Raw genomic sequence first — 14,479 nt, 5'->3', positions numbered from 1 at the left:
AGGATACCGGTTCTGCAGTAATACTGTCTCGGAACGGGCAAGGGGTGAGGGTGAAAATTCACTGGGTGCACACACAGAATGAGCTTCCTGGCTGCGGTGCTAGGAGCCCAGCCACTGCTCAAAGGGCAGGGGAAGAGATGTGATGGGCCCAAGGGTGAAGAGCATTGATTGTGGAGTTGGCATGGCCCTTCCGCTCTGGGGAAATGCAGTTCAGGAAGTGGTGCTGACAGGTGGGGTAAAGAAGCCAGTACAACGAGCTGAGCGGCTGGCCCCGTCGGACAGCGTGTCACTGGAGCAGGAATCCAGAACCTGCTCTCTGGGCCAGGAATGAGGGCAGAATTGGTGTCTGCTAAGGAAACTGGCCAAAATAGGGTCCCATTGACTAAAGGCCACCTGCAGCTCAGACATAACTAAACACGGTGTCTAAGAGCCGCTGTCTCTTTCATGGGGAGCGGCAGCGTGCAGAACCCGCAGGTCCCAGAATGCAGTGCTGCGGGAGGAAGTCTGCATGGGCTATGCATCCTGTGAACAGGAAAGAGACGCTTTGGGGGCAACCCACACTGTCCTCCTCCTGAGAAGGCAGCGTGTGGGGAGGGAGGGAAACTGATCCCACTGGGCTCAGGCCATTAGGATGTTTCACTTCCTGCTTCTGCCTGTCTAGGTCCAACAGCCACGCTGCAATCGACTGGGGGAAAATGGCAGAGCAGTGGCTCCAGGAGAAGGAGGCTGAGCGGAGGAAACAGAAGCAGAGGCTGACCCCTCGCCCATCTCCCAGCCCCATGATCGAGAGCACGCCCATGTCCATTGCTGGGGACGCCACACCGCTTCTGGATGAAATGGATCGATAGGCCTTGCTGGACCTGACCCTTAACCTCTGTTCTTTTCTCGGGGGAAGGGGGAGGGAGAAGAGCTGAGAACGAGTTCCCTTCCCTTAGCCACATAACTCCTATTTTATACTTCATAAAATGGTGTGAAACGACACTGGTGTGTCCATCCACTTGGCAGGGCCGGTATAAATATATACACACACACATCATAGGAAAGGATGCCGCAGAAGCCTCTGTGCACTAAACTTTGGTGTGGAAAGCTCAGCAGAACAGTTACAAAAGTCAAGCGAGACCCTTTAGAAATGCACAGCGACCTGTTTGCACAGTCAAAGACTAGAAGCAACCCTAGCTGGCAATGCAGGCCTGAGCTACAGCGAAGTTTGATGTTGGTCGTCGTGCGTTCTGACCATCGCCCATCCCCCTTCCGACCGCACGGAGCGACATCGTGTGGGGGCTTGGACAACTCAACCAAATCCTCAACGTTTCTGTTACTGTATGCCTGGGGGCTCCTTGTATCACGGGCTCTGTAAAAGCTGCACCAACTCCCCTGGCTGTATTTGCAAGGGTGACTAGCGAAGCGGCTCTGGGGCTAGGGCTTTTGCCGGAGAGAAGCAGCTGTATCGCAGGCTCGTCCTCTCCTCTGGCTTCATTTGGGACAATATTTATTCAGCTGTTTTTTAACTGACTGCAAAGCAAAACCCTGGGCAACAGCAGCTTTTCCAACAGCGAATGATCCGTGCTGCGAGGGCAGCCGCTCCTGTGGGGAGAAAATGCAATCAGCCTGAAGCGCATGTCTCTGTTCCATGCTGCTTAGCTCTGTCCACATGTAACCGAAAAGGGTGAATAAACAGTGTTTCTACTGAACACTAGTCAGGTTTCTCTTCTCATCCTGGGTGCTGCCCTCTCCTCTCCACAACGGGTTTGCTGCAGAAGCAGAGCATAGCAGTGAGCCAGTAAATGTCCCTCATTTTGTGTTGCCCCGAGTTGCCTTCTGTGTGCTGCAGTTCTCACAGATGAGCTGGTTTCTGTTGGGGTTGATGCTGAAGAATATTTTGTGTTTAACGTGTGTGTGCGTGCGTGCGTGCATGTGCGTGTGTGTGGGGGGGAGGGGGGTTAGCAGCCCAGGATATCAGGGCGAGACCTCTGGCGCTGCCCTCCCCGCATCCCTGCCAGGAGCAGGCGAGGAGTCTGATTGAATAGGTGAAGTCTACCCTGGGTCAGAAGCAGCCTGTGGCAGTCTCACAGAGCAGCTGCTGGAGCTGAAGATGGTGTGTTTCAAACACTTCCCTCTATTTCTCCATAAGGATTTTGCCTGGAAGCAGGACATTTGTTGCTTGACCTGCTCCTGTCTGGCTGTGCTAACTTCATAACCCACTGCTTGAAGTCACAGAGGCTCTGACCCAGCTGGGAAAGGAGCAGCGGAGCTCAAGAAACAGGTTCTGTTGCATGCCGATGCCCTTGAATAGCAAGAGATGCAGGAGACAAGAATGTGAAGCTGTTCGTACAAAGGAGTGCAGGACCTGGCTTCCCTGCAGCATCTCTGATACCAAGGGGCCTGGCCTAGCTGCATCACTCTCCTTACCACACAGGCTCTGGACAGGAGGGCTCTGCTCGGGTGTAGATTAATGAGCATACTAACCTTATGCTGTTTGTTTATTTTATTAAATTCTGTATGATAGGAAATGGAGCCGCACCCTATATGAATCTGACGGGAGCTCTGGCGCTTTATTTGTCAGCTCCTTACGGCTGTCTTTTAGTTTTTTCCCTTTCCATCAATAAAATTCTACTTTTGGGACGTTGATTGTACCGTGTTCTCCCCGCCTACTACACTAACACTCTCCTCTGCAAGCTCTCTCCTGCCCTGCTCCAGGGACATCCAGACAGCTGCCCCAGTCGCTATTCTCCTGCCAGGACTTGCTTTGCTCTAATGACGGCACAGCCTGCAAATGCTCAAGGAGGCACTTCCAGGAGCAAGATGGCTTGGCAGAACGTGCAGTGTGTTAGTGAGACGCTTCAGCCTCGGGTGGACAGAGCCTGCATTTCCCCTTCACTCTCTTGGGCCTTTTGCGGGTTCAGGACAGGGATCTCCTATCCTGTAGGATACCGGAGGACAGGTAAGGCTAATGCACAGTTCTAATCTTTCTGCTCTGCGGGAGATTGGTTTGGGCTGATCTCCAAAGACCTGCTTGTAATGGGAGCCTTGGGTGTCAGGTCATGTATCCCAGGCCCCCGGCTGCTGGTTTGATGCTGGCACAGTCAGAGCTTCTCTAACCGCCTGCATCCTTCCCAGCGGAAGGGCTCGTGCCAGGATGGCCGTAGCATTCTACACCCAGCCTTTGTTCTCGCTTGCACCCAGGGCAGCTGGAAAGACTCTGCCTAGCGCCGCTGCCCTGAGCTTGCAGGCAATGCACTCGGTGTTAAATGTCTCTTCGGCTACCTTTCTGAGCCCTGGGATGCCAGGATCCACTTAGCAGTGATGGAAAGCTTTGGAAATGACGTTTGCAGGGCTAGACTGTCTGCAAACACTTGTTCATCTGAGCTGCATTGCTGTGCCCGAGTGACAAGCGGGACACTTATCTCTTTGTTCAAGGCCCATGTTAAATAGTCTGCTTCCCGCTGGGGTGTCTGGGTTCTCGTGATCCTATGCCCAAGGGCGTGGGAATGTCCCCTTGCCCCATTCTCGCGAGTGGGGGAGGTTATCTGACCGCATGGGAAGAGTCCTGCCGGAGGAGGTGACGTTTAAATCAGTACCTCCCCCAGAAGTCGAACAATGCTGCTGGGCTTCTTCCTGCTTCACCTCTGAGTGGCCATGTAAAGCTCTGGGAGAGGCAAGCCCTCACTGCATGGATGGGTAACTCCCTTCTCCCAACGCTGAGTACCTGCTAGCTACCTGGAGCTGAGTCTGAGCTAGCACAACCCCTCCTGGCAGCCCGCTAGAGATGGGGGCCTGGCTCCAGGGGTGGAACTTGCTGAAAACAGCCCCTCTCATGCCTTGAGGGGTCTCTTCTCCAGTGTGATCAGTGCCAAGTGAGGGGGAGGGGCAGTGCTTTCCGGGCCTGTGTGCCTAGTGGCAAACTTCTGCCTCCTTCCAGCGTCAGACGCGTTTTATCCCCGGTGCTGCTCTCCTGCCAGCTGCACCCCCTTGCCTGATTTCCCAGTAGCTGCAGCAAAGCAGACACCGTCCACAGCCCGAGTCTCCTTTACTAGGGCAGTGCAGGCGATGCAGACAGGCTGCCTCCAAAAGACCACACGGGGGGGGTTATGTCAGTGTTCACAAGTGACCCTCCAGCTGCCCCCACCTCTGTGTATAGCACAGGCTGGGCTTGACACTTGAGTGTAGCTGGGCGTGTAGCTTTCTGCAGAGCACTGAGCCTCTCGTCAAAGGGAGTTCGTAGGTGCCTGGCTGCCTGAGGGGGTGTGTGTAAAGCGCTCACACCTCGCGTGTCCAGCACTGGAGATGGGCAGAGAATTCTTGTGATAAACCCCCAAGCTCACGACGTGCCTTGAACTTCAGCAGCACCTCGATTTCAGAAGAAACAAGTGAGCACAAAGACGCAATTAACTAACGAATGCCCCAACTCAAGGCGCTAGCGGCAGGGGGAGCTGACCAGGGAAAGGGCAGGGACGCATGCCCTGCCCTCAACATAATGCAGCAAATCTGCATGACCAGCCTCCCGCTGACACTTGCCCTGTGAGCTTGCTCAAACCAGCTCCTTGTCTAACTGAGCAATGCGAAATGAGACGACATGAGTGGGGAGGAGTAACTCAGCCAGTTCTTTAATAGCCTGCGCTCGTCTCACAGCTCAGCATCCGTGTGTCCAGCCAGGATTTTTAACCCCACTGGCCTCCTTGCTGAAAGCCTGGCCTAGGCCACGCACCACCACCCAGGTCACAGGAGCAGAAGAAAAGCAGCTTCTGCTGTAAGTGCAGCTCTGGGAGGGGCAGGAGCTGCGCTGACCTCACAGGGAGAACCAAGGGCCAGGAGCAACCCCCCTTGCTCAGCAGTCACAGGACTGGGGATTAGCCTGAAGAATTCTCACCTGCTGATCTGTACAGCTGTCTGGCCTCTGCCCTCTCAGTGTCCCCTTGTGCTGCTGTTTCCCCTCCAAACAAGGGGGCGTTGGTACCAAGTGGGGGTACATCCTGTGCCAGCACAGGCTGGAACTGGTGTTTACTTCCTAGGGGGCAGCTAGCCTGTCCCCTAAAACTTTAATAAAGCAAAAAGGACCAGGGCCAGAATCTCTCTTGGGAGCCTCTGGTGCAATTACCCAGTAGGGAGGGGTGCGGGGGAGCAACAGCAGGGGAAATAACAGGGTTTAGGTGGGATCAGGAAAAAGAAAACCCAGGAGCTCTGCACATTAATGCAGCGATGGCCTCCCTTGTCTATCCCGTCCCTCCCCATGGGCTGCCTTCTGTCGTGTTGCCTAGACCCTTCAGGGCAGGGACTGGGCCATAGCCAGAGCTGGTTCTGCTGCCGTGCCTGCCCGTCTCTGCTGGGAGACCGATGGGGTGACGCAGGAAGGCTTCGCTGCCCAGCGGCTGCACTTGCAGGGATTTCTGGACTATGCCCCTCATTGCAGGCTGGGTTCTCCCTCATTTGGCTGTGCTAAGACAAACCCACCCGTTACTTTGTCTCCTTGCCAGATTAGACTGCGGGGGCATGCGTCTGTCTGTTCCTTCGCCCTCATCTAAATGGCATCGTCACCTTTTCCTGGGCAAACCCTTCGACAGAGCTAGTGCCTCAGCTGCCAAGTCATAGAGGAGCTCCTCTCATCAGCCCGCTACGCAGACAACGTCACAGCAGCCGTCGGGTCTGGGCTGGACGGGGTTAGGTACAGAATGCTAGCGTGGTACCAGCTGCTGCAGCCATCTAGTTTATTACACTGACAAGACGCCCCCTTGGGAGGGACGGGGAAGGTCAGCCTTTGCTGAAGTGAGTCTCACGCAGGCCTGGCAGAGACTCCGCTTTCTTTCTCGGTCGCTTCCTTCCATTTCTTTCCCTCCTCCTCTTCCTGCTGCCAGCTGGAAACGTGGGCTGGAGAGTTGGAAAAGGCCCTGCCTTCCACGGCACCCAGGCGTGGCTTTCAGCCGGAGCTGGGCTGGGTGGAGTCAGGGTGGCCTCCTCGAGGGGTGCATCGTTAAGGATGGCGTTGAACACAGCCTCCTTTCCCCCAAAGTCCAAAGTCTTGTCCAGCGGCTCATGTCCCAGCACCACGTGCTTTGGGAGGAGGGATGCAGCGGCTGCAGGGGGGGCAGGAAGGCCCAGCACCTCCGCTTTGGGAGGGGCTTTCTTCTTTTTCAGCCCTTTTCCTTTCTTCTTCTTCCTCCCTCTCTTCTTCCCTTTCCCCTTCGTAGGGCTCTCGGGCCTGGGCCCTGGAGCCTTAGAGGTGTGGAAGCTGTCCACGGCCTCAGTGACAGCCGGGCCTGGGAGCGGTTGCTTTGTCGGAGGAGGTGCCCATCTGCCTGTGCTCTCTCTAGGCTGGGGCGTATGGGGCTGGGGCACTGGGCTGGAGGGAGCCCTGCCAGACTGCGTGGGACCTGCTGCCACTTCGTCTATCAGGTCCCCACCAAACTCATAGAGCACGGGCTCCCTGGGGACGGCGATGGCCACGGTGTTGTACTTCTTGCACCTTTAGAGAAGGGGGAAGAGAAGCAGAGTGAGGTGGGCTGCCGCTTTGGGGGGGCCCAGAGGAGCGCCCCCGGCTCCCGTTCAGGACTTACCAGATGTACAGATAAGGCTCCACACACTGCTCTTTGTAGGTGAACTCAAAGCAGGGCACCTGGATCACATTGAAGAAAGCCTGGCCCACCACCCTGGAGGCAGTGTCGTTGACCTGCCGCAGGCAGCCTTTCAACCTGCAAGGCAACGCCGAGCATCAGGCGGAGCACGGAGGGGCACTGGGCCTGTCCTGCCGCTCCCTCGCTGGGCTGGGCCGGGAGCTGGGCCTGGCTGGGGCAGCAGAGGGAGGAGCTGCCGCCTTTGTTCCTGACACCCTGCAGCCGCCTGTTTCTGTAACCACGCTGCTTGGTGGTGTCCTTGCTGCTGTTATGGGCAGCGCTGTCCCTGTCTCCAGCACAAGGCCTTGCGGCCTGAGCCGTGTAACTTGTTTGGGGGAACTGGCGGCGGGGGCCTGGCGCGGCTGGGCAAGGCTCAGCTGGCAGTCAAGTGCAGTTACAGTTCTGTGAGGTGTGAGCACTGCACGCCGTCGCTTTACCCTTCTCCCGTGCCTGCCAGCAGAGGAGAAGCTGTGCCCAGGTCACTGAGGGGAGAGGCTGAGGCCTGGTCTACACTTAAAAATCAGATCAACCTAAAAACGTTGTGCCCTGACGGGGGAATTCCTCCATGGGCCTAGCTGCTGCCTCTTGAAAACACGGGTTAACGACGCTGCCAGGAAACCCTTCCTCAAGGCAGGGCGCGTCTCCGCTGCAGCTGTGCAGACCCACGGAGGCACCTGGAGGCTGGGGCTTGGCCAAGGTCACAAAGAAAGCCACTAGCTGCTCCCCACGAGCACAGGCAGCCTGCATGGCCCAGCCTGGGGTAAGTAATGGACCCACATGCCAGCGCTCCCACGGCCTGCCAGCTCCGCCTCCCTGGGTGAGACCTTCTGGGTCGATGGAGCAGCCTGAGGGGAGCCCTCCCCACCCCACGGGAGCGCTGGCCAGGGGTGCTAGACCCAGGCCTTACGTGTGGGGGGAGAAGCTAGGGAAATTCCTCCCCCCCCCCCCCCTTGCTGCTGCCCCAGCTCCGTTCAACAGCTTCCCAAGCAGGGGCTGTGTCTTTCCCCCCACGCTCTCCCAGCTGGGCACGGCCGGCCCTACCCCCGGTCGCAGTCGCAGTGGCTGATGGTATGCCAGCGGAGGTTGCGGAAACCGTAGTTGTAGGTGAAGGGGTGGATGACGTGCGGACAGTGGTCGTGTTCCCGGCAGCACCTGTCTGTCTCCCGATGGTCGCCTGGGCTCAGCAGGGAGAGGAGATCTCAGCCTAGCCCCCGGCAGCTGCCCCCGCTGACCACCCCGGCCCCCCAGCTCTGTGCGTGGCAGGGCTGAGGGGCGGGCACTCCGGGCACATGGGGGGCCCCATCCCTGCTGCAGCTCGTCTGCCCAGGCCGGCTGCCCTGCCACTGCCGGGGGGCAACCCCTGCTGCACCGGGGCGGGGGGGACAGCCGGGACCGCACCGACCGCGCTGTCAGCCCCACCCCGCCCGCCCTCGCTCCCCGCAACCACCCTCCACGCCAGCCGTCTCACGCACCCCCGACGGCCCCCCAGACACCCCAACACCCCCACCGACCCCCCACCGACCCCCAACACCCCAACACCCCCACCGACCCCCCCACCGACCCCCAACACCCAAACACCCCCCACCAACCCCCCGACGGCCCCCTCCAGCCACCCCAACACCCCCACCGACCCCCCACTGACCCCCTCCAGCCACCCTCACCGACCCCCAGACCCCCCCACCGCTCACGCCCCGCTGTGCCGCGGTCCCGGCCCGGCCCGGCCGTACCCAGCTGCTCGTAGCTGTCCGCGTTGCTGCCGGCCCCGCACCAGAGGGTGCCCGGGTAGGTGAAGCCCCGCTTGGCCCGTCTGCGGGCGGCCCCCTGGCCCCGGCCCGGCGCCCACGTGGCGCCCAGCAGCGGCCGCCCGCCCGGAGCCCGGCCCGGGGCCGGGGAGCTGCGCGGGGCGCAGGCGGGGCCGGGCTGCCCGGGGCTCTCGGTGCCCCGCGCCGCCGCCAGCAGGCAGAGCAGCCGCAGCGCCAGGGCCCGCATGGCCTCGCCCGCCGCCTTCAGCACCGCGGGGCCAGACAGCGCCGCGCCGCCGCCTTATCAAGCGGGGCCGCCGGGGAGGGGCCGGGCCGGGGCGACCCCTCCCCGCCCCTCGCCCCCCACCGGCCGCCCTGCCCCCGAGACCCCGCCCCCAGCTGCCCCTGTCTTGCCCCGCCCTCCTGGGCCCCCCCCAGCGGCTGGCCCGCGGGGGTGGGGACGGGGAGTCCAGGCGGGGGGGCGCGGGCCGGGGGCAGGTGTGCCCGGGGGGGCACCCGAGGGCCGGGCTGCCACAGGGGCCTTGTCCCCCCCTGGCCTCCACCCGGGGCGCGCCGGCCTGTGGGCTGCAGGAGGCTGGGCCAGACCTGTCCCCGGGGCGGCCCGGAGCCCGGCGGGGCGCAGGGCAGGAGACAAGGCCAGGCCAGGGCTGCCGCTAGCCCGGCTGGCCCCAGGACCGGCCCTTTTCTCAGGGCGAGCTGTCAGGGTGCCCAGGACACGTGGCCGGCTGGCCCTGGGCGGTGGCAGCCCTCGCCCAGACCCGGCGCGGCGCAGGCGGGGCGGCCTGGGCCCCACTCTGAAGCGTGACTTCTGTCCTGGCAGCCGCGTCTGAGCACCCCTTGCTCTGTCCCGCCGCACCTCTGGGGGGTGGAAGGGGGGCCACCAGCCTGCACACGGCCCCACTGGGTGTGTGGGAGGCAGAGGTCTGGCCAAGGGCATCAGGAAAAGCAGCCTGAGTTCTTGGTGCCATCAGAGAGCCGCTCCCAGAGGAGACAGCACAAGGTGGGCTGGATCTTCGGATGGGTATGAAGGGCTGGGACACGCCGCACAGGGCTGGAAAGGGGCTGTTCAGGTGTTTCACCCTGGGGCTTAGACCCCCAAGACACTGCTTTGTGAGGGCCCAGTACAGCGCCCCCCTTCTGCTGCTGGCCTCTGCCCTGGGCTGACTTGTCTGGTCTCTCGGGCTCACGCCAGTGGCAGCATCTGAGCTGGACCTGCTGGGTCTCCAAACGCTGCTTGGGAGAGGGGGAAGGGAGCAGCCCCTCCCTGGCTGACTTCGTCCAGGAGCTGGGTGCATCTCGTCTCCTGATGGGCGATGTGGGGGACGGGGATTTCCAGAGGCCCCCTCCAGCTGTGAGATTGTAGGGAAGAAATGCAGGGCTCTGGGAGTCAAGTGGGGACAGGCCCCGCCTGTGCTGAGCTGAGCTGGATGGGGGTCAGGATTCCCCATGGATGCCCTCAGCCCTGGGGGCAGGCTGGACCTGCTCTCTGTGTGCAGACCGGAATGGATCAATGGCCCCCGGGACAGGAACGCAGGGTGCCTCTTCCTGGGCTCGGCCCACCTGCACCAATACCTTTGACATGGGTTCAGCTCAAACAAGAGACGCAGACGCCAAGTGCCCCCCGTGCCAGTGGGCGGCTCAGCCCTTCGCAGGGTCAGGCTTTGTTCAGCTGCATGCCCGGGTCTGCTGGACGCTTTCCTTCCCTCTCAGCCCGGCAAGGAAAGGGTTAGCTGCTAATCTGCCTTCTTTCCTTCCCAGGCGCCCCAAGCCCCTCTCCTGATTTCATGAACTGCTTCCAAGGGCGGCTGGGAGGGGGCGGGCTGAGCCTGGTTGCCCTGGCAGCCTGCAGTGGGGTGATGTTGCAGGGCCCATAGGACGCAGTCTCCTTTCAGATTTCGCCTCCATATGAACACGCCATCAGCTCTTTCATGTGCCTGGCCGCTTTCCCCAGGACAGGCCCTTTGTGACGCAGGGGCCACGGAGCAGGGGGAGTCACCCGCTCTCACACCACGGGCCCCAGGAATTCATGCCAAAACAGCCTCTTTCTTTGAGCCTGTTAATCAAAGTTGCATTAAGGAGCCTAGAGACCTGGGCCTGGATTATGGAAAAGCAGCACAATCTGCTGGAGCGTTTCATGTGGGGCTTTCCGCCCTTCTGCCGTGGGTCCCACTGGCTGTGGAGGCTGGGCTCCCACCTGCTCTGGTGCAGGAGTTGGATGGCCTGGCTGCTACTGGGGGTGTTGGAGGGCGCAGCTCATGGCTACCTCTGCAGAGGCTGCGGGTTCCCGCAGCTAGTTCTTTGCCTTGCATGGAGCAGCCTGGCTCATGCATGAGCTGGGGCCTGTAGTACTTGGGGTCAATTCGGTTCTGTCTTTTGCCCATGAGCTCGGGCTTTCCGCGAGTTCCTGGGGCCACCCCTCAGCTGGCAAACGGTCGGCCGCCCCTGGCCTGTGACAGCGCTAGGGAAGGGCTGGACGAGCTGGGGCTTGTGTCTCTGGCCAAGAGTTGCAGCCTGACACCGCCCCCCCCACTTGCCTCATTTACTAGCCCTGGCTGCCGTCTCTAGGCAGCTCCCTCACACCGGCCGGGCAACAGCCTGCCCCCGGAGCTGAGTGTGGGGAGGAATTCCTGCCCTGGCACTGCCTCTGCCTCCCCACCCTTCCCTCCAGCTGCCAGGCTTGGCACAGCTGACCCTGGTAGCCAAGGAGGTGAGGGTGGTGCAGGCAATAGGGGACCACGGGGCTGCAGGGGATTTAACGGGGAACTGGTGCCAGTCTTGGGGCTGCTCTCTGTAACCAGCAGCGGGGCCGCACCTGGTGCATTGCAGGTGCTGCTAAACGCGGATCAGCCCAGCCGCGGCAGCTGGGTCGTGCTCCAGCTCAGAGCCCTCCCAGCGCCGAGCCCACTCCCAGGGACGTGGGCGTATTGTGATAAGGCTGGAGCCGCTGTGATTTCCTCACAGCCAGCGCCCCTGGGCCAGCGCCTGCTGCTGGGACACAGCAGGATGGTGGGGAGCCGAGTCCCCTCCATGGCCAACAACCCGCTCGGTCTCTGCATTTCGGGGCTGTCCGGAAGCTGGCCAGCGCAGGGCTCCTGGGAGACTGGCTCTGGTGGGCAGAGTCCCTTTAACAGCTCGGCGTCCAGGGTCACTCTGGGTCACGCCAGCGCCAGACGTGGCTGCTGGGCCTTGGGAGGCTGACAGACCCCGGGAGCGGCGTCCAGGGCTCACGTCCCTCCTCCGCTGGCTTCACACAGCCCCTGTCAAGGCGCCCATTGACAATGCAGATTAACAGCCCTGCTGCAAGTGGCGCATTGTGTCGCTGGGACACGGCCCCCCTGTCCATCTGTCCTTTCCCACCCCCTCCAGCCAGGCTTCCGCCAGTCAGTCTGTCGCCACAGGCACCCCTCTCTGCCCCTATGGACTGCGTCTCCTCCCCCTGCTCCTTCCCCTGGCGTGGCAGGTAGGTTGGCAGCAGGCACCCTGCTTGCTCTGCTCCTCCCTGTGGGGAAGAGAGGGCAGCCGGGCACTGGTGACCGGCCGGGGGCACTGATGGGCAGCCAGAGAGCGCAGCGATTCTACAGGAGCCATTGCATGCCAGCGGCAGGCGCATGAAGCCAGTGGGGACATCACCCCCCTCCCCGGTGTGGGGGCACCGCCCTGGGCCTGGAGCGACTCGCACGCTGCACCTTCCCGATGCAGGGCGGTCCCCTGGAGTCCCAGCAGCACCGCTCCAGGAAGGGGAACAGCCCACGGCTCCATCCTGCCCCCACGGCTCCGGCCAGGAGCACCACCCTTGCGCTAGGGGAAGGGCTGGGTGGCTGGGCAACCCCTGACCCACGGGGCTGGCGACTGGGGGAGGGAGCCCCGAGTGCCTGGCAGGGCCTGACCTCACTCTCGGGGCTGGCAGTAGGGTCTGCGTGAGACCAGCTCCCTGCAGACGTGACAGCCCAGCCCCCTGCCCCAAGAACTCCGGGGGCTGGTACATTGCCGTGGCGCGGCTCTGTGACCTGGCGGAACGGAACCCCGGCTCCAGCTCATTCCAGTGGACGTGGGGCGGCCTCGCTCGCTGGTTGGAGCCGAGGCGCTGGGAGCCCCTTCCCCAGGCACCCGGATTTCCATGCACAAGGTCCTGAAGACTGTGGGGCTTATGGGGAGCCCGGCGAGCCAGAAGCCCAGATGTTCAAGCGGCTTCCAGCTGCACAGCCGGGAGCAGCAGCTGCGGCTGATCAGAGACTGTCCCTCCAGGCCGAGAAGGAGATCCTCGCTGGTAAGTCACTGGGGCTGGCGGGCAGCCCCAGGGACCAGCTCAGTGGGCGAGGCAGGGCTGGTCGCCCTGTCACATCAGCTGCGGGTCCTGATACACCAGAGCCTGCTCAGCTGCATCAAACAGCCCCGTGACAGCAACTGCAGGCGTCTGGCTGCGCTGGGCCACGGGCTGGCGAGCCCTGTCCCCCCACTGCTCCGTAGACGAGGGGAACCAGGGCAGTCACCCCTCCTATCCCGAGTGGGCCGGCTCGGACCCCAGGGGCCACCCATCTGCCACACGCAGCCCTACTGCCTGCCCACACCTGGGCAGTGGATGGAATATGCCTCCCAGTCAGCATGCACTGGGCCCTCGCTCTGCGCGGGGGAGAAGGACAGCCAAGGCGCAGGGCCGGGGGACCAGGCCTCGTCTGCCAACGGGCGGCAGTGAAAGGAGATGTCTGGTGCCAAGCCTTTGCTAAGTCCTTGGCTGTGACTTTCCTCCATGGGGGGCAGCGTGTGCCCAGGCCGCAGGACCAGCCAGTGCTGGGAGGGGGACGCTGCAGCTCAGGCTTCGTAGCACATGGGGGGCGCCCTGCAGCGCACAGTGGGGGGCTGGACTTTTGCTGGACTCTTCCCACGGTTCCCTGGGGCTTCACCCAGGCCAGGCACTCCCATCACCATGGGGGGCTGTTTCCTGCAGTGCCTGGGGCTGTGCCAAGCCGTGTCTCCCTGGCCCATGTTGCCGGCATTATTTCTGAGCTCCTGCCCCTGCCTTTAGCAGTGACTTTCCTTTAACTCTTCTCTTGCCAGGTCCCACCCCATGAGCCCATCGCTGAGCACCCGGATGAGGGCTGTGAGTCAGACGCAGGCCCCGGCACAGCTCCTGGGGATCCCTGCTTCGCCGGGGCCCCCGCCGAGGCCCTGGCGCTTAGCCCAGCTTCCTAGCGGCGCAGGCCCGGGGGGTGCTGGGGCGCGGGCAGTTCCAGGGGGGCAGCTATTAAAAAACGATGTTCCAAGTTCCCAGCTCTCCGGCCGGGTTTTGTGGGGGGAGGGGGAAGCTACGTGCATTGTGGGGTCTGCTTCTAGGGGCCGGGGGGGCGAAGGGGAGGGGAGGCTGCTTTGAAGGGGTTGCGCGGGCGGGTTAGCCGCTTTTCCGTCCCCGCAGGGCTCCAGCTCTGTCCTTCCCGCCCCGTCCTGCTGCTCCAGGGAGCGTCTCTGACTTCAGCCCTTCCACAACGCTGCCACTAGGCCATGGGGCTGCGAACAGGCGGGGGGGCTGGGAGAGCCGAGGGCCCCATACCCCAGCCCCATGGACCCACGAGAGACCTCTGCGGGGAGCTCAGCCAGCCAGCCCGCCTGAGCCCCCAGGGCTTCCCAGGGCGCTGCACGGCTACACATGCCCTGGCTGCTCCGAGGGCGGCTCTGCCCCCTCGGGGGATCAGCTCTCTAGGACCCCGCCTGCACCGGCTCCTCCTGGCACCACGGCATCACGGCCTCTCCCGGCCCCAGCCAAAGCCCCCGTGGAATGCGCAGGGCCCGGCCCAGGGAGCCAGCAACGCGGATGCTAAGTCTCATCCGCCAGGGCAGCCTGGAACAACCTGTCCCTTCCCGAGCCGAGGCAGAGGTGCTCCGTCCATCACCCAGCTGCCAGGCAGCAGCAAGAGCCAGGCCCCAGCAACCTCCCAGGAGAGGCTGGCGCAGGTGGGGCCCAGGCCCAGAGGGGAGGGTCACTGGGGGGAGGGCAGGTGGGGCCCAGGCCCAGAGGGGAGGGTCACTGGGGGGGGGGGCAGGTGGGGCCCAGGCCCAGAGGGGAGGGTCGTTGGGGGGGGCAGGTGGGGCCCAGGCCCAGAGGGGAGGGTCGTTGGG

At 62.6% G+C, this 14,479-nt stretch overlaps 2 protein-coding genes across 3 annotated transcripts in view; one reads left to right on the top strand and one right to left on the bottom strand.

Annotated features, from left to right (window-relative positions):
• SUPT6H (SPT6 homolog, histone chaperone and transcription elongation factor) overlaps positions 1 to 2,622 on the top strand; it is a 42,894-nt gene extending 40,272 nt beyond the window's left edge. For both annotated transcript variants that reach the window (XM_067565923.1, XM_067565924.1), the window contains exon 37: positions 662 to 2,622. In XM_067565923.1, coding sequence (XP_067422024.1) covers positions 662 to 848 — 187 coding nt within the window. In that variant the 3' untranslated portion in view covers positions 849 to 2,622. The remainder of the gene's footprint in view (positions 1 to 661) is intronic.
• A 1,956-nt stretch (positions 2,623 to 4,578) lies between these two features.
• PROCA1 (protein interacting with cyclin A1) lies at positions 4,579 to 8,691 on the bottom strand. The gene is made up of 4 exons (XM_067565932.1): positions 8,333 to 8,691; positions 7,647 to 7,779; positions 6,549 to 6,683; positions 4,579 to 6,457 (listed from the first exon to the last, which is right to left on the bottom strand). The coding sequence occupies exons 1-4, from the start codon at positions 8,592 to 8,594 to the stop codon at positions 5,746 to 5,748; spliced, it is 1,242 nt and encodes a 413-aa protein (XP_067422033.1). The 5' UTR covers positions 8,595 to 8,691; the 3' UTR covers positions 4,579 to 5,745.
• Positions 8,692 to 14,479: the final 5,788 nt, after the last annotated feature.

Source organism: Emydura macquarii, unplaced genomic scaffold (assembly GCF_026122565.2).
Source record: "Emydura macquarii macquarii isolate MOO-44397 ecotype Brisbane River unplaced genomic scaffold, CSIRO-AGI_Emac_v2 contig_2699, whole genome shotgun sequence".
In the NCBI taxonomy this organism is placed as follows: domain Eukaryota; kingdom Metazoa; phylum Chordata; order Testudines; family Chelidae; genus Emydura; species Emydura macquarii.
Note: the sequence above shows the minus strand (reverse complement) of the source record. Positions and strands in the feature narration are given on the sequence as shown.